Below are 27,500 nucleotides of genomic sequence, written 5' to 3'. Positions count from 1 at the left end.
ACACACACACACACATCCCCTGTATCTCCTCTGAGAGTAAAATTATGGCAATAATAATAAGACAGGGGGCGGAAGAAATTATTCTAGAGATTTTTTTTTCTCAACCCTATTGTTTGTGTGTGTGTGTGTGTCTGTGTGTGTGTGTCTGTGTGCAGGCTGTGTGAAGGTGACGGAGCAGTGTTTGCCGCTGCTGAGGCGGTGTGTGTCCCTGCAGAGCGTAGGTCTGCGCTCCTGCGGGCTTCTTCCCCCCGAAACAGACGACAGACTACTGCTGAAGAACAGTTAGACCCTCCAGCACACACTGCAGCCTACAGCATGCCGCCAAATCGGACACAGCCCACGGACCCAACCACACACTCTGAACCGGGGGCGGGGAATCAGGTTATTGGGGCACGAGGAGGGGGTGTGGGTGGGGAAACGACCAATCAAATAAACCTTTCTCTTGCTGCAGTTGTTAGTGAAATTGGACTTATGGACAAACTAGCATGTACATATTCAGTATCGGTGTGTGTGTGTGTGTGTGTGTGTGTGTGAGAGAGAGAAAGTTACTGTAAAATAAACCAGTTTTCTGCTCAGCAGCCCACCCCTCATCCTCTGGGTCTGTCCCAAATCCACTTGTCCCCTTGCTCCCTTCACACTGTAAACATATTTGAAACATTTGCACTACGTAGTGGACTTCGTACACAGAATGTATCCATCCCTAGCCATGTTTCTTTCAAAAAACTAACACAGAGAACCCACAAACAACCAAAACAAGAAGACGAGTTAGAGCTGCAGATTGATGGTGTCTGGGTGGGCTGGAGTGTGTGTGCATGAGTGTGTGTGTGTATAAGAGATGTAAACAGTGTTAATGTATCTATTTCTGATCGGGCGACAGAGACCCGTTTGTTTCCCCGAGTCGAGGACCTCGCTATCCCATAAGTCTGAGCCTGAAGGGGTGGGGTTTGTGCAGGGAGGGGGCGTGGTCACTTCTTCCTCTTCCTCGCTGTCTCCACCCCTCTGTCTGTGCCATCCATCTTTTCGTCTTTTTTGCGTTTTTTTTTTTTTCTTTCCACTCCACTTTCCAGTGCCATCCTTCATTCTCCAGTAAGTGAACTGTGGATTGGAACACAGCCGGGAGGAGGGGACAAGTGTAGGCACCAAGGGCAGATCTTTCTCACTCCGTTCTTTCTTTTATCTTTGTAATTTTTGGAACCAACATTTGCACTGAGAACAAAGGAACGAACATTTTATCGGGTGACGGGATTCAGACTTACTCATTTTTTTTTTTTTTAATGAACATATTTTATTTAAACACTTCCATTTCCCTCCAGTCTACTTCATCGAGACCAGAACTCGAAGCTGCTAACCATCTGACCTCCTGTAAGACCCGGGTTCTTGTCGTTCACGCTGTGTGTGTGTGTGTGTGTGTGTGTGTGTGTGTGTGTGTGTGTGTGTAAATCTTACTTTAGCTGCTTGTATCCTACTGTTGATCTTGATTTTGGAGCTGAGGAAGTGTGTGTGTGTGTGTGTGTGTGTGTGTGTGTGTGTGTGTGTGTGTGTGTGTGTGTGTGTGTGTGTGTGTGTGTGTGTGTGGTGTAGGCAGGGTCTAAGGGGCTTCCATGACCTATAAATCTCAGATGTCTGTGTAAAAGTGCCACTGGTGAGGATTTGGTGACTCCATGTTGTGTGTCCTGTGAACCCTCCCGTGGCCCGGCGTTCGTTTACAGGGTCCAGCACGTTCCTCATCTTTCCACAGCTCGAGAATCACTTTCCAGATTTTTGGTCGCTTTATCAGCCGAAACCCCCAAACCACCCTGCACGTGTTATGACATCACTGCTGATTTGCATATAGTTGCAGTGTGTTTTTTCAATATAAATGCTAACAATCTACATCGTTCCACCATATCCAGAGTTTCAGGTCTTCGTCATCGTCATCATGTGACTTTAATTTCTTGCCAAATTTCCTTTATGGTTCAGGGGCTGTGTGTGTGGGTGTGTGTGTGGGTGGGTGGTCGCTGTTTTTTATTATTTTTTTAAATCTCTTTACTGTTCACTTTTTTTTTGTTTTCTTTCTCATTCTTTTATTCGCTGTTTCCTTCTTTGTGTTGATCAAAGTGAGGATGAGAATCAAAACGATGAGAAAAAAGAGAGAAAAACCTCAAGGCAGCTACTTTGAGTGACTACTGTATAATGAGTAAAATAAAGACAATGGGGTTTGTTTTTATACTGCTGTGTTTTTATTCACACACACACACACACACACACACACACACTCTGCTGTGGGAACAGAAGGAGAGGTAATATTCTGGTTGTCTGGTTGTATTTGGAATCTTTATGATCTTGATGGAGTAATTCACCCTTGAGAGGAACCAGACTCTAAATGGAACCTCATCCTCAACACCAAATGTCCATCATAAGTTATTACTGGTGGATGGTGATGAGTTGTTCATGACTGATCTGTTCATTTTGAATGAATGATTAGTTAATTTTCTACTGGGTGTGAATAAGCAAAGCATCACAAAATCTCTGTAGGCTTTGTACAGGAAACAGACTCGAATAATTTCTTTACTCTTCTAGTCCAAGTTGAGTTCTTTTATCATGTGACTCCCACAGATACAACAGTTTTATACACAGTGTATATATATAAAAACCTCTCCATCTCTGAAGTGTGTGCTACCCTGGGCAGGGTGAATGCACGAAGAGCAGCCGGCCCTGACGGCATCCCTGGACGTGTACTCGGAGCATGGGTGGAGCAGCTGGCTGAGGTCTTCACAGACATCTTCAAACTGTCCCCACCTGCTTCAAGTCTGGTACCACCGTGTCAGTGCCAAAACACTCTGCTGCTTCAGAACTGGGTGACTTTCGTCCCGTCTCACTCACCCCTGTCATCACAAAATGCTTCAAAAGACTGGTCCTCACCCACCTCAAAGCCTGTCTGCCTCCCACTCTGGACTCATACCAATTTGCCTATCGCCTGAATTGGTCAACCGAGGACGCCATTTCCACAGTGCTTTATTCTTCTCTGACTCACCTGGACAACCCGACACTTATACCAGGATGTTGTTTGTTGATTTCAGCTTAGTCACATCTTGACATCAGCACACATCTCTGCAACTGGACCCTGGACTTACATTCGCAGCGTTTAGCAGACGCCCTTATCCAGAGCGACGTACAAAAGTGCTTTGAGTCTCTGGTAATGAATAAATCTACACTGTACACAAGATTACACACTTAATATAAATATAACTCTTAAATTCTACAAGCATGGAAGTGCTAATGTAAGTGTTTCAGGAAGATGAAGGCCTTCAGTCGTCGCTTGAAGATAATCAGGGACTCTGCTGTACAGACATTTAGGGGAAGTTAATTCCCCCACCTCAGTGCCAAAACAGAGAAGAGCCTTGAAGTGTACTTACCTCTCATTCTGAGAGAAGGAGGTACCAGTGGAGCAGTGCTGGAGGATCTCAGACAGCATGGTCTTCCTTATGAACAGACCACATTCTGTCCAACTGAACACCGTAACCTCCTCCAGTCTTACCCTCAGCACTGGGGTTCCTCAGGGATGTGTATTGTCTCCTCTTCTATTCTCTCTTCACCATGACTGCGTACCTGCCTATGCCTCAAACAGCAGGTAGGCACGATTAGAGATAACGATGAGACGGCATACAGGGAGGAGATCCAGCAGCTTGTAGCATGGTGTGAGGACAACTTTGAACTGAACACCAAGAAGACGAAAGAGGTCATTGTGGACTTTAGACGAGCCGGCAATCACACTCATGTTCCCAGTCACATCAACAGAGCTGCTGTTGAGCATGTACTCAGCTTTAAGTTCCTTGGAGTCCAAATCTCTGAGGATCTAACCTGGTCTCTGAACTCTTCCCTCCTGAGCAGAACGGTACAATGGCTCCTGTTTCTTCTGAGAAGACTTAAAAAAAAAACTTTTACCGCTGTATCATTGAGAGCGTTCTCACTTACTGCATCTTAGTGTGGTTCAGCAGCTGCACTGCTTCGGACCGTGAAGCCCTTCAGAGGGTGGTGAAAACTGCACAACCAATCAGCACTCAGCTTCCCACCTTGGAGAACATTTACAGTAAACGCTGTCTGCAAAGGGCGAGGGACATCATCAAAGATCCCTCTCACCCCAACCATGGACTCTATTCAGCCTTCTCCCATCGGGTGACACTACAGGTGCCTCAGAGCACAAACAGACTGAAGAATAGTGTTTTCCTGTGGATGTTGCTGCACTGAACAGCTGATCATCATACAGTTTAAAAACACACTACTGCATTGTACTTTCTGCTGTTTTCTTTTGCACTGTTTATCCACTATGCATTTTTGCACCATCCATAACTTGTTTATCAGCACACTACTGTACATTCCACCCATATTTATACTGTTTATACTGCATCATACAACATTTATACAGGTACATAACTATATCATGTCATTTCAGCATGTTATCTCCTAACATCTATGCACAATCTTTACACAATATATTGTATATTACTATATATACATTTATTACCTGCTGCACCGTCTGTACATTGTTCCCCCTCACCCCTGTACACATGGACCCCATACCATATTTATCACACCGATGTTTATTTATTGTAAATAGGCCACGTATGTACTTCTGTTAGATGCTGCATTTTATTGGCTCTGTACATTGACAATAACAATAAAGTTAAAATATATATATATAATTTCTTCTTCTTTCAGCTTCTCCCATTAGGAGTCTCCACAGCGGATCATCCGTCTCCATACCCCCCTGTCCTCTACATCTGCCTCTTTCACACCAACTACCTGCATGTCTTCCCTCACCACATCCATAAACCTCCTCCTTGGTCTTCCTCTTTTCCTCCTTCCTGGTGTCTCCATCCTCAGCATTCTCCTACTGATATACCCCATGTTCCTCCTCTGCACATGTCCAAACCATCTCAATCTCACCTCCCTCACCTTGTCTCTAAAACGTCCTACATGTGCTGTCCCTCTAATAAACTAATTTCTAATCCTGTCCATCGTCGTCACTCCCAACGAACATCTCAACATCTTCAGCTCTGCTACCTCCAGCTCCACCTCCTGTCTTTTACTCAATGCCACTGTCTCTAATCCATACAACATCTCAGGTCTCACCACAGTCCTATAAACTTTCACTTTCACTCTCACAGATACTCTTCTATCACAAATCACTCCTGCTATCACTCTTCTCCACCCACTCAACCCTGCCTGCACTCTTTTCTTTACTTCTCTTACACACTCTCCATTACTTTACACTGTTGACCCCAGGTACCTGAACTCCTCCACCTTCTCCACCTCTTCTCCCTGCAACCGCACCCCTCCACTGCCCTCCCTCTCATTCACACACATGTACCCTGTCTTACTCCTACTGACTTTTATTCCTCTTCTCTCCAGCGTGTACCTCCACCTCTCCAGGATCTTCTCCACCTGCTCCCTACTCTCACCACAAATCACAATATCATACACAAACATCATAGTCCACAGAGACTCCTGTCTGACCTCGTCCTTCAACCTGTCTATCACCACTGCAAACAGGAAAGGGCTCAGAGCCGATCCTTGATGCAGTTCCACCTCCACCTTAAACCAGTCTGTCGTTCCTACTGTACATTTCACACTGTCCACATACATGTCCTGCACCACCCTCACATACTTCTCTGACACACCAGACTTCCTCATACAAAACCACAACTCCTCTCTCCACCCTGTCGTACGCTTTCTCTAAATCCACAAACACACAATGCACAAAACCATATATATATATATATATGGTTGGAACTATAGTTAAAGTTGGTGTGTGTAGACATGTTGGGGATCTGCTTATTGAAAATTTTTCTTTTTCTTTTATTTCTGTTTAAAGGAATGAATATATAAAATAATTTAAAAAAAAGTTTCAAAGAAACGATTAACTAAAATGATCCGATCTTCACATCACTATTTAATGATGTCAGATTCAGACATCATCCACTAATGTGTGTGTGTGTGTGTGTGTGTTTGGACGCCATCTTGGCCGAGTTTGGGCAGTGGGTCGTAACTCTTTTCGGAGCATGCGCAGTAGACACGGCCGTGAGACAGCTATACAGTGATTAGACAGCAGAGGGCGACAAAGACACCCTGACCACTATTCATCTACTTTACAGCGTCTCATCTATACAGTGTAGAGTTCTGATGAGAAAACAGAGACTTTGGAGTATGGTTCAGAAGGACATGAGTTCAAATCACACCACCAACAAGCTGCCACTGCTGGGCCCCTGAACAAGGCCCTTAACCCTCAACTGCTCAATTGTAAGTTGCCATAAGTGGCATAAATGTAAATGTATATATGCAGTGATGAACCCCTTTCTCTATAATGGTTTAGTTACGCTGTATGTGTGGTCATCTACATCATCCAGTTGTTCCACTATCTGTAGATCTGAGAAATCAGGAGTGTTTGCTGCACTTGCAGGAACCTGATCTTCTGCAGGATCACAGATCAGGAAATGGAGTGTTTCTTTTGTGCTTGTGGGAAATCAGAAGAATCAGAAGGTAAACAGAAATAGCTTTATTACCATCTATGTTTAAACACACAAGGAATTAGACTTATCAACAGGAGCTTCCAGTGCAGGAATAATATAACAAAATATAAGTAAAAAAGACAATTAAATCATGCAGTTTATACAGAAGTAGAAATATTGTTTAAATACAGATGTTATTTACAAGTGTGCAGTTCACAAATGCACCACTGGGATTCTATGTGTAAACGTGTTAGTTATGATGGACAATGTGTAGTTATGAAAATTGTATTTGTCACCAGAGGAGGGAAGTATCGGAGTACAAATCCTTCGTTATTGTACTTCAGTAGATTTTTCTGGTATCAGTTTTTTACTCCACTATTTATTTTTCAGACTTTTTACTTTTACTTATTACATTTTTACACAAATATCTGTACTTTTTACTTCTTACATTTTTAAAACCGGCTCTTACTTTAGTTTTAATTCATTGATTTGGTGAAATATATTTTTTATTTTTTCACTCCGCTGGTGTATAAAGTCCTGACCCTCACTCACCACAGATGTAGACTAGTTTATGGAGATAAGAATCAGCAGGCAGAAGGCAGTAAGAAGTTTGGGGTTAATGTGGATGAGACAGAGGGAGTCAGTGATGAGAACATGACTGAGAACAGACACATTCCTGATCATCATCATCTTTTCTCTGCTTGTGTTCTATATGTGGATCTTCAGCCTGAATACATTCATTAGGTAACAACATTTTATTTAGTTTTGTATTTATATATATATAATGTATGTATGTATGTATATATATATATATATTTGGCTGTCAAAATTAAAATGATTGTAAACGGCACTAAATTTTATTAACGCTATCAATTCAGCGCGCATTTCTGTTTCACCATTTTTATAAAAAATATAAATACATAAATAAAAAAGAGGCGAAATTAAAACCTTCAGCAAAACATACACTCATTCACGACGTCCTTTCTTTACTTAGATATAAAATAAATAAATAAACTCCAGATAAAAATATTTGTAATCAGTAAACTTTTGTTTTATTTCTGCGCCAAGTCTCAAATCAAACACCAAATCCGCCATGTTTTACACAATTTACCCTCTGGGGGGCGTTTTGTGGGTTTTCCCTCATAATGGCGACACGAACTTAAATCACTGTCTTTATTGATCGTACAGATAAAAACAATTCATCATTCAAATCTGTAAAATGTCTATAATTTTATATATAAAAGCTTCCTGACTTGACTTGAAGAGGTGCAGTTTCTCCGGTATCACCTCATTAACTGTCCGTGTGGAAACATAGCAAAGGCTCTTAATGATGTCCACACGTCTCTGCACTGATACAGCCTTTATATTTAATCACTGTACATATGCTTACATACATATCACATGCTGTAAATATGATACATGTTCATCTGTACTATTTGCACGATTGCTACTTTTTGTACTTCTGGTAGATGCCAAACTGCATTTCGTTGCTGTGTACCTTTACTATCCATCCATCCATCCATCCATCCATCCATCCATCCATCCATCTATCTATCTATCTATCTATCTATCTATCTATCTATCTATCTATCTATCTATCTATCTATCTATCTATCTATCTATCCATCCATCCATCCATCCATCCATCCATCCATCCATCCATCCATCCATCCATCCATCCATCCATCCATCCATCCATCTATCTATCTATTATGATGTGAGGACCAGTTAACAGCTAAAACAGGTAGAAGTAATAACTACTTTTTACTGAAGTACATGTCTGAGCCAAAACTTCTTTACTTTCACTTGAGTAAAAATGTATAATCAGTACTTCAACTTTTACCCGAGTATTTAAAACATGAGGATCTGTACTTCTACTAAAGTAAAGGATGTGTGTACTTTTGCCACCTCTGAATTGTTCATGCTGATTATAGCCTGCGGGAAAAAAAACGTTCTTGTGCCTGGCTGTTCTGGTGGACAGACCAGAAGGTAACAGTTGAAAGAGAGAGTGGGCTCGGTGTGTGGGGTCCAAAGTGATTTTCTTAGCCCTTTTCTCCACTCTGGATGAGTGAAGATCTTGGAGCTTGGGCAGTGGAGCACCAATGATCCTCTCAGCAGTCCTGACCGTCCGCTGTAGCCTCCTGATATCTGATTTGGCAGCTGAACCAGACAGTTATGGATGTACACAGGAGAGACTCGGCTCTTTAACCTCCTGTCTGTAAGCAGACTCGTCTCCATCCTGGATGATGACTGTAGTGTCGTCCGCAAACTTCAGGAGCCTGACAGAGGGGTTTTTAGAGGTGCAGTTATTTGTGTACAGTGAGAGGAGCAGTGGGGAGAGAACACAACCCTGGGGAGCACCAGTGCTAATAGTGAGAGACCTGGATGTGAGTTTGCATTACTGTCTGCTGCCTGTCTGTCAGGAAGCTGGGGATCCACTTTCAGATTGGTGTGGGCACAGAGATCTGGGTCAGGTGGGCTGAGAGAAGGTCAGGAATAATTGTATTAAAGGCAGAACTGAAGTCTACAAACAAGATCCTTTCGTAGGTCCCAGGTCTGTCAAGATGTTGCAGTATATAATGCAGTCCCATGTTGACTGCATCATCCGCAGACCTGTTTGATCTGTAGGCAAACTGAAGAGGATCCAGCAAAGGTCCGGTGATGTCCTTCGGGTAGGCCAGGACCAGTCTTTCAAATGACTTCATGATTACAGACGTGAGAGCAGCAGGTCTGTAATCATTAAAACCAGTGATTTGGGGGTTTTGGGGCACTGGAATGATCGTGGAGCATTTGAGGCAGCAGGAAACTACACACCACTCCAGTGATCTGTTAAGGATCTGAGAGAAGATCGGGGCCAGTTGGTCAGCACAGACGTTTAGGCAAACAGGTGAAACACTGTCTGGGCCAGAAGCTTTCCAAGTCGTCTGTCTTCTAAAGACTCGTTTCACATCCTCTACACATACCTTAAGCGCAGGTGGAATGTAGGGGGAGGCAGGAAACGGTGTTGGGGGGGGGTGTAGGTGTATGTGTTTGAAGTGCAGATCAGGTGGGGTGGCGGGTTCTAGACTGGGATTTTCAAACCGACAGTAAAACTCATTCAGATCTTTATCTTCATCTGATTCTCCACAGACTGTAGGGGTGGTGCCTTGTACATGGTGACATTCCTCAGACCACTCCATACTGATGCTGGGTCATTGGCTGAAAACTGTTTTTCCAGCTGTAAAATCTGAACTGTGTTGGAGGTCTGGACCAATGATAACTTGAACTTAATTCTGCTCAATAATAAATTTCTCCCATTGTAAAAAGCAGTAAATGATATATTTTGATGAGTAAGTAAAGTAATAAAGTGAGTAAAGCAAGTAATAAACAGTTTAAAACAAAAAAAAAACATCACTGTTTCATTTTATTTTGAACTTGTTAATCTTCATAAATACTAAAAAGGTGTTTTGCAGCATGTTAAAAATGAGCAACAGATCAACTTTATACAAAAAGCAATAAGTGCTTTTGATGTTTTCAGTTTAGTTACTTGTTCAGTGAGGAAACAACAAGTGCACTGAAATCTGGCTGAATGTCTGAGGCGGCTCTGTGAAGGACAAGTGTTTTTCTGTGTTTTTACACTGGATGTCCTTCCTAACACAACCATCCCCATTTATCCGGGCTTGGGACCGGCACTAAGGCTTGTGAAACCCTAGTGGCTGGGGTTGGTTCCCTGACCGGGGATTGAACCCGGGCCGCAGCGGTGAGAGCGCCGCATCCTAACCTCTAGACCACCAGGGAACCAAGATAAATAAAGAGTATAAACTATGTAAAATATAAAATATAAAAGATATAAAGATATATATATATATATATATATATATATATATATATATATATATATATATATATATATATATATAAGGAAAGAGTGTATATACAAGGTATGTTTATAGATACAGGGTATGCTCATGTACAGTAAACAGTAATCACACAAGGTGGTTGATGTGATTGTCCTTAAAGTGACCGTGTGTGGTGTGGTGTGGTATAAAGTGACTGTGTGCAGTGTGGTATAAAGTGACCGTGTGTGGTGTGGTGTTGTATAAAGTGCCATATGCTGTGTGGTATAAATTGACCGTGTGTGGTGTGGTATAAAGTAACCGTGTGCGGTGTGGTGTGGTATAAAGTGACCGTGTGCGGTGTGGTATGGTATAAAGTGACCGTGTGTGGTGTGGGATAAATTAACCGTGTGCGGTGTGGTATAATGTGACCGTGTGCAGTGTGGTGTAGTATAAAGTGACCGTCTGCGGTGTGGTATAAAGTGGCCGTGTGCGGTGTGGTAAAAATTGACCATGTGTGGTGTGGTATAAATTGACCGTGTGCGGTGTGGTGTGATTTAAAGTGGCCGTGTGAGGTGTGGTATAAAGTGACCGTGTGCGGTGTGGTATAAAGTGATCGTGTGCAGTGTGGTATAAAGTGACCGTGTGCAGTGTGGTGTGGTATAAAGTGAGTGTGTGCAGTGTGGTATAAAGTAAATGTGTGTGGTGTTATAAAGTGACCTTGTGCAGTGTGGTGTGGTATAAAGTGACTGTGTGCGGTGTGGTGTGGTATAAAGTGACCGTGTGCGGTGTTATAAAGTGACCGTGTGTGGTGAGGTATAAAGTGCACTGTGCTGTGTGGTGTGGTATAAAGTGACCGTGTGCGGTGTGGTGTGGTATACAGTGACCGTGTGCGGTGTGGTGTGGTATAAAGTGCACTGTGCTGTGTGGTATAAAGTGACTGTGTGCAGTGTGGTGTGGTATGAAGTGACCGTGTGCGGTGTGGTATAAAGTGACAGTGTGCGGTGTGGTGTGGTATAAAGTGGCAGTGTGGTGTGGTATAAAGTGACAGTGTGCGGTGTGGTATAAAGTGGCAGTGTGCGGTGTGGTATAAAGTGACCGTGTGCGGTGTGGTGTGGTATAAAGTGACCGTGTGCGGTGCTGTGTGGTACAGCGTGACCGTGTGCGGTGTGGTGTGGTATAAAGTGATCGTGTGCGGTGTGGTTTCAAGTGGCGGTGTGAGGTGTGGTGTGGTATAAAGTGACCGTGTGTGGTGTGGTATAAAGCGACCGTGTGCGGTGTGGTGTGGTATTAAGTGACCGTGTGTGGTGTGGTATAAAGTGACCGTGTGCGGTGTGGTGTGGTATACAGTGACCGTGTGCGGTGTGGTGTGGTATAAAGTGCACTGTGCTGTGGTATAAAGTGACTGTGTGCAGTGTGGTGTGGTATAAAGCGACCGTGTGCGGTGTGGTGTGGTATTATGTGACCGTGTGCGGTGTGGTATAAAGTGACAGTGTGCGGTGTGGTGTGGTATAAAGTGACAGTGTGCGGTGTGGTGTGGTATAAAGTGACCGTGTGCAGTGTGGTGTGGTATTAAGTGATAGTGTGCGGTGCGGTATAAAGTGGCAGTGTGCGGTGTGGTGTGGTATAAAGCGACCGTGTGCGGTGTGGTATAAAGTGACAGTGTGCGGTGTGGTGTGGTATAAAATGACCGTGTGCGGTGTGGTGTGGTATAAAGTGACCGTGTGCGGTGTGGTGTGGTTTAAAGTGGCCGTGTGAGGTGTGGTGTGGTATAAAGTGACCATGTGTGGTGTGGTATAAAGTGACTGTGTGCGGTGTGGTGTGGTATACAGTGACCGTGTGCGGTGTGGTGTGGTATAAAGTGCACTGTGCTGTGTGGTATAAAGTGACTGTGTGCAGTGTGGTGTGGTATTTAGTGACCGTGTGCAGTGTGGTGGGGTATAAAGTGACCGTGTGCGGTGTGGTGTGGTATAAAGTGACCGTGTGCGGTGTGGTATAAAGTGACCGTGTGCGGTGTGGTATAAATTGACAGTGTGTGGTGTGGTATAAAGTGACCGTGTGCGGTGTGGTATAAAGTGGCCGTGTGCGGTGTGGTGTGGTATAAAGTGGCCGTGTGCCTTGTGGTATAAAGTAAACGTGTGCGGTGTGGTGTGGTATAAAGTGACTGTGTGTGGTATAAAGTGACCGTGTGTGGTGTGGTATAAAGTGACTGTGTGCAGTGTGGTGTGGTATAAAGTGACCGTGTGCGGTGTGGCGTGGTTTAAAGTGGCCGTGTGAGGTGTGGTGTGGTATAAAGTGACCGTGTGTGGTGTGGTATAAAGTGACTGTGTGCGGTGTGGTGTGGTATACAGTGACCGTGTGCGGTGTGGTGTGGTATAAAGTGCACTGTGCTGTGTGGTATAAAGTGACTGTGTGCAGTGTGGTGTGGTATTAAGTGACCGTGTGCAGTGTGGTGTGGTATAAAGTGACTGTGTGCAGTGTGGTGTGGTATAAAGTGACAGTGTGCAGTGTGCTGTGGTATAAAGTGACAGTGTGCGGTGTGGTGTGGTATAAAGTGACAGTGTGCGGTGTGGTGTGGTATAAAGTGACCGTGTGCGGTGTGGTGTGGTTTAATGTGGCCGTGTGAGGTGTGGTGTGGTATAAAGTGCACTGTGCTGTGCGAGTCCACAGTTAAAGTGACAGTCCAGTGATTAGTGTTGTAGTGCGAAAAGAAACACATTTTCAAAAAGGTCTGATTGATGGAGAGAGTGGACCAGCTTTTAGATCCTGGGTGTTTCCTGGTTTAAACACCGAATGGCGTGCGGGAAGAAGCTCCTTCTCATTCTCTCTGTGTTCGCTTTCAGGGAGCGGAAGCGTTTCCCTGAACGCAACAAAGAAAAGAGTCCATTATTGGAAGGCTGAGGTCCTTCACAATCTTCCTGGCTCTGCTCCTGCACCGCGTGCTGTAGATGTCCTGCAGGTCAGGGAGCTCGGTGTGCATGGTACGTTCAGCTGAAAATGACCAGGAAGTGATGCTACCCATCAGAACGCTCTCAATGGTGCAGGTGTAGAAAGTCTTTAGCACCTGAGAGGGTAGTTTAAAGTCCCTTAAGCATCTCAGATGGTACAGATGCTGCCGGGCTTCTTCACCAGGGTGTTGATGTGACAGGACCAAGACAGATCCTGTGTGATGTGAATACCAAGGTACCGGAAACTGTTCACTCTCTCCACTGGGATCCCGCTGATGTTTAGCGGTTGGTATGACAGCTCCTGCTTCGTGCTGAAGTCCCCTATCAACTCCTTAGTTTTGCTGACATTCAGGAGAAAGTTGTTCTCCTGGCATCATCTCTCCAGGTTTGTAACCTCCTGTAGATAGGCCGTCTCATCGTTGTTGGAGATCAGGCCCACCACAACAGTGTCGTCAGCAAACTTGATGATGGTGGTGGAGTTGGAAGTGGCCACACAGTCATATGTGTACAGTGAGTACAGCAGGGGGCTCAGAACACAACCCTGGGGAGCTCCAGTGCTGAGGGTGAGGGAGGATGAGGTGTGTTTTCCCACCCGTACGGTAAGTGTGTGTATGTGTATTTGTGTGTGTGTAAGTGTGTTTGTGTGTATGTCTATTTGTGTGTGTGTGTGTGTGTAAGTGTGTTTGTGTATGTGTAAGTGTGTGTAAGTGTGTTTGTATGTATGTGTATTTGCGTGTGTATGTGTATTTGCGTGTGTATGTGTGTGTATATGTGTGTGTATATGTGTGTGTGTGTGTGTGTGTGTGTGTGTGTGTAAGTATGTGTATGTGTGTAAGTGTGTTTGTGTGTGTTTTTGTGTGTGTGTGTGTGTGTGTATGTGTATGTAAGTGTGTTTGTGTGTAAGTGTTTGTATGTGTGTGTGTGTGTGTGTATATATGTGTGTGTGTGTGTGTGTGTGTGTGTGTGTAAGTATGTGTATGTAAGTGTGTTTGTGTGTAAGTGTTTGTATGTGTGTGTGTGTGTGTGTGTGTGTGTGTATATATGTGTGTGTGTGTGTGTGTGTGTGTGTGTGTGTGTGTGTAAGTGTGTTTGTGTATGAGTGTGTGTGTAAGTGTGTTTATGTGTGTGTATGTGTATGTGTGTAAGTGTGTTTGTGTGTGTTTTTTTTGTGTGTGTAAGTGTTTGTATGTGTGTGTGTGTGTCTAAGTGTTTGTATGTGTGTGTGTGTGTGTGTGTGTGTGTGTGTGTGTGTGTGTGTGTGTGTGTGTGTGTGTGTAAGTGTGTTTGTGTGTGTGTGTGTGTGTGTGTGTGTGTGTGTGTAAGTGTGTTTGTGTGTGTGTGTGTGTGTGTATAAGTGTGTTTGTGTGTGGGGAGGAGTTAGGAGTGATCTGTTAAAAATATGTACTTGGTCAGTTTACACTCTGGGTTACATGCTTTAAAATGGCAGTGTGTGTTTTCTCTTTTTTACTCATCGTATTGCGTGTGGGAGTGTATGCACAATATTCAAACACAGGTAAGTAGAAAACTGTGTGTGTGTGTGTGTGTGTGTGTGTGTGTGTGTGTGTGTGTGTGTGTGTAGATTATTAAACATGTTTATAATGTAGTTCTCAGAATGTATGTTAAGGAACATAGTTAGCATAATAAATAATGTTTACTGTAAGGAAGTGTAATGTGTTTAATAGAAAAATCAATGAAATAAATAAAGATGAATTTGATGCTGTTTTGGAATAAATGTTCTTTTATCTGTGACGGGACTGCAAAAGTGTACAACTATCAGTAAAACATTACAAGCTGTTAATGAGCTGATAAGGTCAACCTTCTTCATAGAACACGCACGCACGCGCACACACACACACACACACACACACACACACACACACACACACACACACACACACGCACACACACACACACACACGCACAAAATAATTATTGCAGATAAACTTTTCCACTAATAGCAACGTCTACATACAAACTGAATCCTTAACACATTCACCATCATTCACAGTCCTCTCATCTGAACATGAAATCACATCCCTCATTATTCCTCACTTCTGTTTTAATATTTTTACTTTATTTTCTAACTTATTTTATTCAAACTATTTTCTATTTCACACACAGTGTCGACCAGTCTGCATTTCATTACACTTTTTAACAGGAAATTATCTCCACATTGTTAATGTTCTCCACAGAATCCTGTGTGAAGCCTGTTGTCACACCGGAGACTCTGATGGTGCAGTTTGGAGATCCTGCTGAAGTGAACTGCTCCATACCAAACAAACCTGATGGAGATTTCATACTGGGATGGGAATCTAGATCATCACAACCAAGTAAAACCACTGGGATGAGTGTGATGTGGAAGGTGGACAATCTGGTGCAATGGGAGGAAGCTGGAGGAGTTCGATGTTTCTTCACTGTAAAAGATTCTCAGTGTGAGACTAATTTAAATCTCACCATTTACAGTGAGTACCATCATCTCACACCATCTGATTCCATTCTTCCTGTACACAGTTTTCATAATCTACAAGTGTGTGTGTGTGTGTGTGTGTGTGTGTGTGTGTGTGTGTTCCAGAGGAGCCAGACAGTGTTAATCTAAGCTCTGTATCTGATGTGTGGGTTGAAGGAGATCAGACAGAGCTGAGGTGTGAGGTTAAAAATGTTGGTCCTGGATGTAACCTCAGTGTACGCTGGAGCAGAGCAGATCCCAAACAAAACAGTTTCACACAGTTCAATCAAACCTTCTTCCCAGAGTTGAAACAACAGATGAAGAACGTGAGCAGAACCGCAGTCTTACACGTGACCCCCAGCCGTAAAGATGATGGAGTGCAGTATCAGTGTACAGCTGTGCTGCATCTCCACCAAACACTCGTGTTCCCATCACAACCGATCACCATCAGTGTACACTGTGAGTGTGTAACATCATCACATCTGTAAACATGTAGCTAGCATTAGCATTAGCACCAGATACACCAAGATCAAGCCATCCTAGCCTTAATTATACAGGATCTATTCTGTGTGGATTCATCCTGAAAGTGTATAAGATTGGAATTCAAATTGAAAGTTTGCAAGGTTAGACTTCAGTATTATTGAGCTGCCACTGCTGGGCCCTTGAGCAAGGCCCTTACCCCTCAACTTCTCAGTATATAAATCTACAACCCCAATTAATACAAAGTTGGGACACTGTGTAAAATGTAAATAAAAACAGAATGCAATGATTTTTAAAACTCTATTAAACCCACATTTTATTTACAATAGAACATAGAAGTTTTAGCACATGTTGAAACTGAGGAACCATTTTAAGAAAAAAATAAGATATTTTGAATTTGATTGCTGCAACACGCTCAAAAACGTTGGGGGAGACATTTAGTAACTACTGAGGTTAATTAACAGCAGGTCAGAAGATGACTGGGAATAACTTATTTTCGGCTTCTCCCATTAGGGGGCGCCACAGCGGATCCTCTGCATGTTTGATTGGCGCATGTTTTTACGCTGGATGCCCTTCCTCACGCAACCCTCCCCATTTATCCGGGCTTGGGGCCGGCACTAAGAGTGGCTGGTCCCAAGAGTTCCCATTTATCCGGGCTTGGGACCGGCACTAAGAGTTTGTTCCCCGTTCAGGAAACCAACCCGGGACACAGCGGTGAGAGCGCCGCATCCTAACCACTAGACCACCAGGGAACCTAGAAGATGACTGGGAATAAATAATGTATTTTAGAGAGGCAGAGTCTCTCAGAAGTAAAGATGGGCGGAGCTTCACCAGTCTGAGAAAAATTGTGTCCACAAACTGTGGAAATGTAGAATTGTGTGTATCATTACCAGGCTTGTGGTGTTTATTTAAAATCAGTGATTTACTTTATTGAATTATATTTTATGTTTTATTTTTAACATTAATACATTTTCCTGTTCTCTTTACCAGATGAACAACTGCTCCATGTCTATATCTGGGGACTGATTGGTATAGCAGGAGTGTTAGCGGTGGTCATCTGTGAGTGCTGGATTTATTTCCATTACACACACATAGGCCGTGCTACATCCTGAAGAATCTGAGGTTCTGCCGGAACCACGGCTAAGCAGACCATAGTGCTGAAGATCATGAGCCTCCTGGGTAGTTAACCCTAAAAACTAAATAAATGCAGACCATAACTTCTACAGAATAAAACATTTCATACAAGTCATTGTTTTTGCCACATTCTGAACTAACTGAAGCTTGTTTATTAATGATGCAGGACATCCACCTAGTAATGCATTACAATAGTCCAGTCTGGAGGTCATAAACGCATGGACGAGCTTCTCTGCATCAGATATAGACAACATGTTTCTTAGCTTAGCAATATTTCTAAGGTGAAAGAAGCTGTTTTTGTAACTTGGTTGATGTGATTTTTAAAAGACAAGTTGATCTAAAATAACTCCCAGGTCTTTTCCTGTTGAACTAGTGGTTACAGAACATCCGTCTAAATGCAGGTTGAGTGGAAGCTAATTCCATACCTTCTAATAATATTTCCTAAGGGAAGCATGTATATTGTTAAAAGCAGGGGTCCTAGAACTGAACCTAGAACCTTGTAGCATGCCATAATTTACTAGCATTTGCCTGGATAAATCTCCATTTAAGTCTATGAAATGGTAATGATCAGACAGGTAGGATTTAAACCAGTTTAATGCCTGTTCCTGAATGCTGATGGAATTCTGTAAGTGATCCAGGAGAAGATCATGGTCTATAGTGTCGATTGCAGCACTAAGATCTAATAAAACTAACAGCGAGATGAAGCCTTGGTCTGAAGCTAAAAACAGGTCATTAGTGATTGTAACTAGAGCAGTTTCTGTGCTATGATGGAGCCTGAAACCTGACTGAAACTCTTCAAAGATATTGTTCTCTTGTAAGTAGGAACAGAACTGAGCAGAGAAAATCTTTTCTAAAATCTTCCTGTCCTGTACTTGTGAAGGAAAGTATCTGCTGATGATCTAGAACATACAAGCAGATGGGTGAAGCACGGTGGTGGTTGTAATGCCATTTTTTGGGCTTGCAATGCTGTTTCTGGAACAGACTCAATAATCTTTATTTATTTAGATAGATCACTTTATTCATCTCAGAGATAAATCCATGAAGACTAAAGCTTAGAATCAAACAAGGGATCTCATGCAGGAGAGACTGTGGACCAACGGAATAAATTCAGAAGTCGACTGAAAACTTCTTTCTGAAATTCTACACAGAAATGCATCCAATATAATTAGGAGGACCTTCATTATTTGGCAAGATCACAACCAAGAACACACCTTCATCACACCACTGGACACATTCTGTAAATCTGCTTTGAGACAATGTCCGTTGTGAAAAGTGCTATATAAATAAAACTGAACTTGATGGGGAAATTCAACTGAAATTCATATCTGTGTCTCATAATCATCTCAATGTGAAATCAGCTTTCAGGTACTTAGAGTTATTCCTCCATCTTGTGGTAAATAATGTGAAGTGGTAATCGAATTAATTAGGGTTAAGGGTTAGTAATCCCACCCTGTGAGTGGGAACGGTGCATTATGAAGAAGTGCATGGACATCACAGGGACCTCCACACCATGGCTGAAGAACAGAAGTACTTTTACACAATGATGTTCTAGCTTCAGCTTGTTCAAGAGATCAGTGAGATCAAAATGTTTTTGCTGAAACTTCTTTTTTTCAGCCTGCTCCTGTTAGGGGGCGCCACAGCGGATCATCCGTCTCCATACCCCCCTGTTCTCTACATCTGCCTCTTTCAACCCAACTACCTGCATGTCTTCTCTCACCACATCCATAAACCTCCTCCTTGGTCTTCCTCTTTTCCTCCTTCCTGGTGTCTCCATCCTCAGCATTTTCCTACTGATATACCCCATGTCCCTCCTCTGCACATGTCCAAACCATCTCAATCTCACCTCCCTCACCTTGTCTCCAAAACGTCCTACATGCGCTGTCCCTCTAACAAACTCATTTCTAATCCTGTCCATCGTCATCACTCCCAACGCACATCTCAACATCTTCAGCTCTGCTACCTCCAGCTCCACCTCCTGTCTTTTACTCAATACCACTGTCTCTAATCCATACAACATCTCAGGTCTCACCACAGTCCTATAAACTTTCCCTTTCACTCTCACAGATACTCTTCTATCACAAATCACTCCTGCTATCACTCTTCTCCACCCACTCCACCCTGCCTGCACTCTTTTCTTTACTTCTCTAACACACTCTCTATTACTTTACACTGTTGACCCCAGGTACCTGAACTCCTCCACCTTCTCCACCTCTTCTCCCTGCAACCGCACCCCTCCACTGCCCTCCCTCTCATTCACACACATGTACTCCACTGCATCTTTCCTAAACATCTCCACGCTTCTACCGGTATGTCATCTGGTCCAACCGACTTTCCACTCTTCATCCTCTTAATCGCTGCTCTCACTTCCTCCTTACTTATCCTATCCACTTCCTGCTTCACATCTCCACATCATCCAACCTTCTCTCTCTCTCTCATTTTCCTCATTCATCAGCTGCTCAAAATCCTCCCTCCATCTTCTCAACACACTCTCCTCACTAGTCAACACATTTCCATCTCCATCCTTTATTGCTCTAACTTGCAGCACATTCTTCCCAGCTCGGTTCCTCTGCCTGGCAAATCGCTACAAATCCTTTTCTCCTTCCTCAGTGTCCAACTTCTCCTACAGCTCCTCATATGCCTTTTCCTTGGCTTTCACCACATCCCTCTTCACCTGCTGCTGCATCTCCTTGTTCTCCTGCCTACTTTTCTCATCACTCTGTCGATCCCAATTCTGTTTCTCCAACCTCTTTGTCCTTCTGCTCTCCTGTACTTCCTCATTCCACCACCACGTCTCTTTATCTTCCTTTCTATTTCCAGATGTTACACCAAGAACTTTTTTATCTGTCTCCCTCATCACTCCTGCAGTAGTTCCACAATCACCCAACACCTCTTCACCACCACGAGCTCCTGTCTGACCTCTTCCCTGAATCTCACACTACACTCTTCCTCCTTCAGTTTCCACCATCTTATTCTTCTTTCAGTGAAATGTTTTTGCTGAAACCCAAACAGTAAATGAAGATAAAAACGTTATCCTTGGTTGGTGTGGGTGTGTCCCAGACCACACAGCATGTACACTGCAGTCATGTGAAAAGTAAAGGAGACCCCTATTTTGAATTCTATCGCTTTACGTGTCAGGACACATAAAGCAAATCAGCTGGTCCTTATCAGGTCAGAAAATAATGGTGTTCTTTAGGACTTCATCAGACTCACATCACTGTGGAGGAATTCTGGCTACTTTACAAAGTTACTTCAGTTTATTGAGGTTTGAAGGTATTTGTTTCTGCTAAACTTTCTGAAGGTCCTGCACAGTGTTTTACTTGGGTTCAGGTCTGAAATCTGGAGCCACTGCAACACCCCAATTCTGTTCTTTTTCAAATGTTTTGCTGTACAAACCAATTCCAAAAAAGTTGTGATGGGTCAACAAAAGCCTGGAAAAAGTAAATGTAAAAAAGTAAACATTTAGTAACTACTGAGGTTAATTAACAGCAGGTCAGAAGATGACTGGGAATAAATAGTGTATTTTAGAGAGGCAGAGTCTCTCAGAAGTAAAGATGGACAGATCTTCATCAATCTAAGAAAAACTGTGTCTAAAAACTGTGGAACAATTTCAGAATAACGTTCCTCAACATCACATTGTAAATCTTATCATTTACAAAACATCAAATCAGGGGGCAAAGATGACAAACATCCAATATTGATTTTCACCCATGTTCCTTTTTTCTCCAGATTCTTTGACATTTTTTTTAATTTAAAACATTAATAATTCTGTAATGGAAATCACTGCATGGGATCATTAACACCTCTAGAAATCACTGTCTGTGAACACAGTTCTCCATATCATCCACAAATGCAGGCTAAATCTCTATCATACAAAGAAGAAGGTATGCATAAAAATGATCCAGAAACACCACCATCCTTTCTGGAAAAAACTCATTTAAAATGTACTGAGGCAAAGTGGAAACCTGCTCTGTGGTCAGACAAATACACATTTTTATTTCTTTTGTAAACCATGGACACCACGTCCTCTGGACTAAAGAGGAGAGGGACCATCTGGCTGGTTATCAGCACTCATTTCAAAAAGCAGCATCTCTAATCATATGGGAGAACATTAGTACCTGTGGAATGAGCAGCTTGCACATCTGGAAAGGTTGCATCAATGCTGAATGCTATATACAGGTTTTAGACCAACAAATACTTCCATCCAGAAAACTTCTTTTTGAGGTAAGACCTTGTATATTTGAGTAAGACTGTACTGACCTGCCTGCAGTATAGATCTTTCACCACTGAAAACATTTGGTGCATCATGAAATGAAAAATAGAAAAAATAGGAAACTCAGAATTGTTTAGCAGCTGGAATCCTGTATCCGACACATATTGGACAACATTCATCTCCCAAAATTTCAGCAACTGATCTCCTCACTTCCCAGATGTTCTCCAGGTACATAAAACTCGTCGCTCTGGATAAGAGCGTCTGCTAAATGCCGCAAATGTAAATGTAAATGTAAATAAAACTTCCAGAGTGAACGCTGTCGCAAACGGCTGCCTCTGTGACGGCTTTATTTAGTTTATTGTTCGATTATAACTCAGTGATTTTAACTTGTATCTGGCTGATTAACTCTGATGTTTCCGAACACGGCCTCTGATGATGCTGAAATAAATAACACGGGCCGTTCCATTTCATTTTAGAATATTCCGAATGTTGATCCATCTGGTCTTTCTGATGTTATTAACACTTTCTTCTGGAGAGATGGCTTTTCTACTACAGATGATTTGGTCTCACAGTGAGCTTGATACACACTTTGGTCTCACAGTGAGCTTTTTCTCCTTTAAAAACTCAGACTGTCAATTTGACCCATTCCGCACTTTGGTTTACACCGGAACTGAGACACTTAAAACTAAGGGACGGCGCCTTGAATGTTTATACATTGAAACTGGACTTACTGTTCATAAATATATGTATGTAGATCACAGACTCTATTACAAGAATTCTTATTGAACTGTTAAATCTGATCACTACTCTACTATAATTGGGTTAGATGCAGGGAACAGGAGATCTTTCTTTAATACAGTAAATAATATCCTACCGCCTCCTGATACCCTTCTCATCTATATTCTACCGATTTATTCAATAAATTCATGACATGATGGTCAAAGCCTGCTTATCTTCTCCATCTGGTACTGTAACTACAGTGGTGGACGGTGCATTTGGTATCTGGGCCTTTAGTGGGGACGTACCGGACTTCTTAATACCCCCACTATCACATCACAAATATAGAAACCATCAATACAATACAAAAACACAATATAACAACACGTGACATTACAGAGAGACGTTTCACATACGGAGGTAAAAAACATTTTACTAAAACAACAAACCCAGTTACACTCCAGACCTCTACACTACAACCACAACTGTGCACCTACAACATCTGGAGCAGTTCACAATCAATATTTGTCTAATAACATGACAAAAACATTCAAATGTAAATAAAACACAACCTACACACCAGAGATGCAGACTCATAATGTGCAGCGCCCCCCAGAGGCTGTGATCCAGTGGTACCGCTCGTATTCACTGGTCTGGAAGTGGAGATCAAACCCTTTCCCGGGCTGAGACACGCTAGCTAGCTTCAGGGTTGGTGACCTCCTCACCATGTCTCGCTTTTCTTCACAATGGATTTTTAAATGTGTTTGAGACCAAATCAGTTTCTCTTCTTCTGTAGGTATAAAAAAGTCTAACTCAGATGTATGAACGTGAGCAGAGCTACACACGTGTTTTACCAGTCGAACTCTGCTGTAACAGTTTCCCTCTGAACAACCAATCAGAGGACGGAGAAATGCTGACGCTATTCTGGGCCAGTGATCTGCTCTGTAAGGAGAATCTGAAATCTGATTGGATAAAGAAACAGAGCTTTTGGTAATATTCTCTATGGTAAAAGTCCAGCAGTACTGATTCTGAAGGTTCTGAGCAGATTAGATTCACATGGCAGCACATAGAGGCTGAAATCTGATTGGACAAAAAATCTACATCCACATATACGTACTGAAGCAGTGCAGCCGAGAGAAACACTACAACATGAAGAGAAGAAACTGATGGAATAAATTAATACAGTTTCATGGAACAAACATTAAAATGTATGTTGTCAATGTAGGTCAGAGCTTCTGATAGTGTTTAGACCAGTAGAGAAGAATTTACTGACCCTGACCTCCCGACACCGTCTAACTGATATCATACACTCTTCTCTTCATCTTTTAAGGTTGCTGTAAAACTTCAAGACTTTTGGTTACTGATCCTAATAATTTTGCCAGTTTTTGCCTAAATTCTAATTTACCTTGATCTCAAAGGTTCATTCTCACCTTTTATAAAACAACCTGTTTGAAAAATTCCGATCTAGTTTCCGTCCACTGCATAGTACAGAGACTGATGTGGTAAAAGTTGTTAATGATCTGCTGATGGCAGCTGATTCTGGACTCCTAACTGTACTTGTACTCAATCTAAGTGCAGCCTTTGATTCAATTTCCCACCAAGTTATTTTAGATAGATTACTTTCTATAGGTATTACTGGTGTCCCTCTTCCCTGGTTCAGATCCTATATCCCTGGGTGCACTCAATTTGTCCAACTTACATTTTTTCTCAATTGCTTAAACACTAAACTCTATTGTCTGAACCAAATGCTCAGTTGCCTGAACCCACTGATTAAATCAATCACTCTTTTGGCAAAACCATAAGCACTTTTCACCTGTTTAGACACAACTTGCCAACACATTTTCATTGTCATTATCTGCATATTGGTGAGCACAGGTGACAAAAGTCAAACACAATTAAAGCACAAGTTTCACCACTTGAACACTACAACTCAAAATGGATCACACTTGTGGCTAATGATGTGAGGGAACATATAGAGTAAGCCAGTTCAGAGAGCACTGGTTTGTGAGACCCTACAATGGATAGAAATCTGAGAGGAAGAGTTCGTGTGAGAGGAGGTCGAGGTGGTCAGTGAAGACAAAGAACAGTAATATCTGATGAAATCAGAGCTACTGTGATTGACCATGTTCTTGTCCATGGTATGAGCATGAGGGAGGCTGGACAAAGGGTACAACCAAACATCAGTAGATTCACTGTGTCCACCATAATCTGAAGATTTAGAGAAGAGAACAGGTAATTACCTTTTTTGACATTATAGTACAGTATGTAAATGTTGACAGTAATTACTGTATGACAGACTACATACTGTACCACAGTATACTGTAAGTAAATATATGTTTCAGTACATCACTGTACCAATGTACTGTAGTATTGTCATGGAGGGTTGGTCTAACTGTTTGTAGGCCTAGTATTCCATGTATATTTTTTGTAACTCCATGTTCTCTTTTTGTAGAATTGAAAGACTGCCACATAGGGGTGGGAGGACAGGTATGTTCTCCCCCCACCAAGAGATATGGTCCGTGAGAACAATGCCATTAAACTGAGTGAAATTCAGCAGAAGATCATTGAGGACCATGTAAATTTTGAGGGTATCATCAGTGTCAGCCTCTCTACTGTTGATCGTGTCCTCAAGCGCAACAGACTGCGCATGAAACAGCTATACAGAGTGCCCTTTAAACGCAACTCAGAGTCAAAGAGCAAAGATTCCAGTATGTACAGGTTGGCAAATATCCAGACACATTCAATGTTGATTACTCTAAGTAGTGATTTACTGCAGTGGCCTAAATCACTTTTTCCGTATCACTTACAAAACTATATCTATTTCTACTGAGGGTTCTTCAACTGGATGCAATGGAAAGACCCCATGAATACGTGTACATGGATGAAGCTGGGTTTAATCTCCCCAAAAGGAGAAGGAGAGGCCGTAATGTGATTGGCCATCGGGCCATTGTTGGTGTTCCTGGGCAGCGTGGTGGCAATGTCACATTATGTGCTGTCATCAGCAATCATGGGGTTGTCCACCATTATGCCAACCTGGGGCCCTACAACACTCACCAGCTCCTCATTTTCCTCAATCACACGCGAGATGCTCTGTTAGGGCAGCAGGAAGAGCATCCCAGCTATGTTGTTTTTTGGGACAATGTGAGTTTTCACAGAGCCCTCCAGGTTAGAGAGTGGTTTAATATGAACCAAGGTTTTACCACCGTACTCGCTTTTCCTAAACCCCATTGAGGAATTCTTCTCCTCATGGCGGTGGAAGGTATATGAACGCCAACCTTACACCAGGGTACATCTCCTGCAAGCCATGGGACTTGCCTGTGGTGACATAGGTGTGGAGGCATGCCAAGCCTGGATACAGCATGCCAGGGTTTTTTTCCCCCCGTTGCCTGGCCAGACAAAATGTGGCCTGTGATGTGGATGAAGCCCTGTGGCATGACCCAGTATGGAGACATGATGCTGGGCTGAGTAATGCACTTATTTGTATATTTTTGTACTTTATTTTTACATGGGCTTACTGTACACAAGTGGCAAACTCATAAGATTTTTGTTTGTTTTTACAAGTGCTACGTGTAAATGCACAAGATTTCTATTTTGTCTTTTTGTACAAGTGCTTAATGCACAGGTTTTTTTTGTTTTGCAACATGCATTTAGCCTACAGTGAACAATAAACATTTATTTTTCCAGCTTTGTGTCCTGAGCATTGTGTTTTCTATTTTTCTACGTAGTCTTTAGTGACTGTTCCATAGTGATTTTAATTTTGATTGACTCGGGGCACGGTTTGACAACATAGTTCAGTTTTGAGCACAAATTGAACTGTTTTAAGGTGAAAGTTTGGTTTTGCAAGAAAAGTCTGAGGTTTTGTGACTGTAGCTTGAGAATTGGGTTTTGTGTTCACAGTTTAGAGAAAAGGAGAGCAGCTTTCAAGAAATGTGTCTTAGCAATCAAGAAAAACTGTAAAAACATCCGTTACCGCTGGTGTTCCTCAAGGCTGTATTTTGGACCCTCTTTTATTTATCATTTACTTACTATCTCTTGGTCATATTATTAGGAAATGTGGCATTAATTTTCATTGCTATGCAGATGACAGCCAGCTTTATTTGTCCTCCAAGCCTAATATTGCCCTTCTTTCTTCCTCTCTTCTGAATTGTGTAGAAGAGATTAAATCTTCTACACAATTTTCTCAAGGTAAATATCGACAAAACAGAGGTTCTTCTGGTTGGCACCAAGTCCAATTTGTCAAAAATAAATAGTTTCTCACTTTCTATTGATAACTCTATAATCTCCTCATCTTTGTTGATTTAGGGCATTTAGCTGGGCAACTCCTCATCTCTAGAATTCTCATTATTAATTATTTTTATTTTATTATTATTATTATTATTATTATTAGATGAATATGAACAGAAGAACTGCTGCTACACAGTGGGAAACATGGCCCTATCAAAACTTTTATGAGACGTGTTGCAGCCATCAAATTCATAATGACCTTATTCTTTGCTTAATTGGTATAAATTCTTAGTTTAGATTTTTGATGGGTTTTTTTTTTTTGTTCTAGTGTGAATCTATGATAGGTTTATGAGATTCGCAAATAATTGCATGCTGTTTTTATTTACATTTTACACAGTGTCCCAACTTGTTTGGAATTGGGTTTGTAGATTTGCTGGTGTGTTTGGGATCATTGTTTCATGTCGCTGTGCATTCTGGCCAAACATCTCCACTTTTGTCTCACCTGTCAAAGGACACTGTTCCATGTGGTTTGTTCAGATTCAAGTTTGCAAAACACAGCCATTGCCATGTTCCTTTTAGAGAGAAGAAGCTTTTCCTGTCAACCCTCTCAAATAAACTGTATTTGTCTTTTTCTAATTGTTCTGTCAGTAACTTTCACATTTAACATGCTAACAGAGGGCTGTAGGGAATGTCCACTCCTGGGAAGATTAGCAACTACCTTGAATATGTTGCACTTGTAAATAATCTTCCTCACTATAGAATAATGGTCTTTAAATTGTTTGGAAATTGCCCTTAAACCTTCCCAGATTGATGGGCAGCAACAGTTGCTTCTTTAAGATCATTGCTGATGTTCCTCCTCCTTAGTGTTAATGCAGACTGGCAAACTGCTCAGATGTGGGCTTTTATAGATCTGGTCCACCTCACTGATGATCTTTAAATTAAAGCGCTCCACAAATTAAACTGATCTAAAATAAATTACATCCTACATAGATTTTTCACAGAATCTCTCAATTTCAGCCTAATTTAGTAAAATAAATG

General features: G+C 42.2%; 2 protein-coding genes across 2 annotated transcripts in view; both read left to right on the top strand.

The window, feature by feature from the left end:
- The window catches only part of btr30 (bloodthirsty-related gene family, member 30), a 46,541-nt gene that overhangs the window by 142 nt on the left and 18,899 nt on the right, over positions 1-27,500 (top strand). The gene's annotated exons all lie outside the window — the stretch shown is intronic.
- LOC310716797 (intercellular adhesion molecule 1-like) lies at positions 14,553-17,422 on the top strand. Its single transcript, XM_083524236.1, has 4 exons — positions 14,553-14,764; positions 15,444-15,713; positions 15,824-16,156; positions 17,168-17,422. The coding sequence occupies exons 1-4, from the start codon at positions 14,692-14,694 to the stop codon at positions 17,287-17,289; spliced, it is 798 nt and encodes a 265-aa protein (XP_083380362.1). The 5' UTR covers positions 14,553-14,691; the 3' UTR covers positions 17,290-17,422.

This window comes from Silurus aristotelis, assembly GCF_946808225.1.
Source record: "Silurus aristotelis genome assembly, chromosome: 21".
NCBI lineage: Eukaryota > Metazoa > Chordata > Actinopteri > Siluriformes > Siluridae > Silurus > Silurus aristotelis.
Note: the sequence above shows the minus strand (reverse complement) of the source record. Positions and strands in the feature narration are given on the sequence as shown.

Bases quoted from the DNA above. Each gene is read 5' to 3' on its own strand.
- LOC310716797 (XM_083524236.1), top strand. From the start codon at position 14,692: ATGGCAGTGTGTGTTTTCTCTTTTTTACTCATCGTATTGCGTGTGGGA. The intron at 15,714-15,823 runs GTGAGTACCATC...TGTGTGTTCCAG, and splicing joins TTTAAATCTCACCATTTACA to AGGAGCCAGACAGTGTTAAT. The intron at 16,157-17,167 runs GTGAGTGTGTAA...TCTCTTTACCAG, and splicing joins GATCACCATCAGTGTACACT to ATGAACAACTGCTCCATGTC.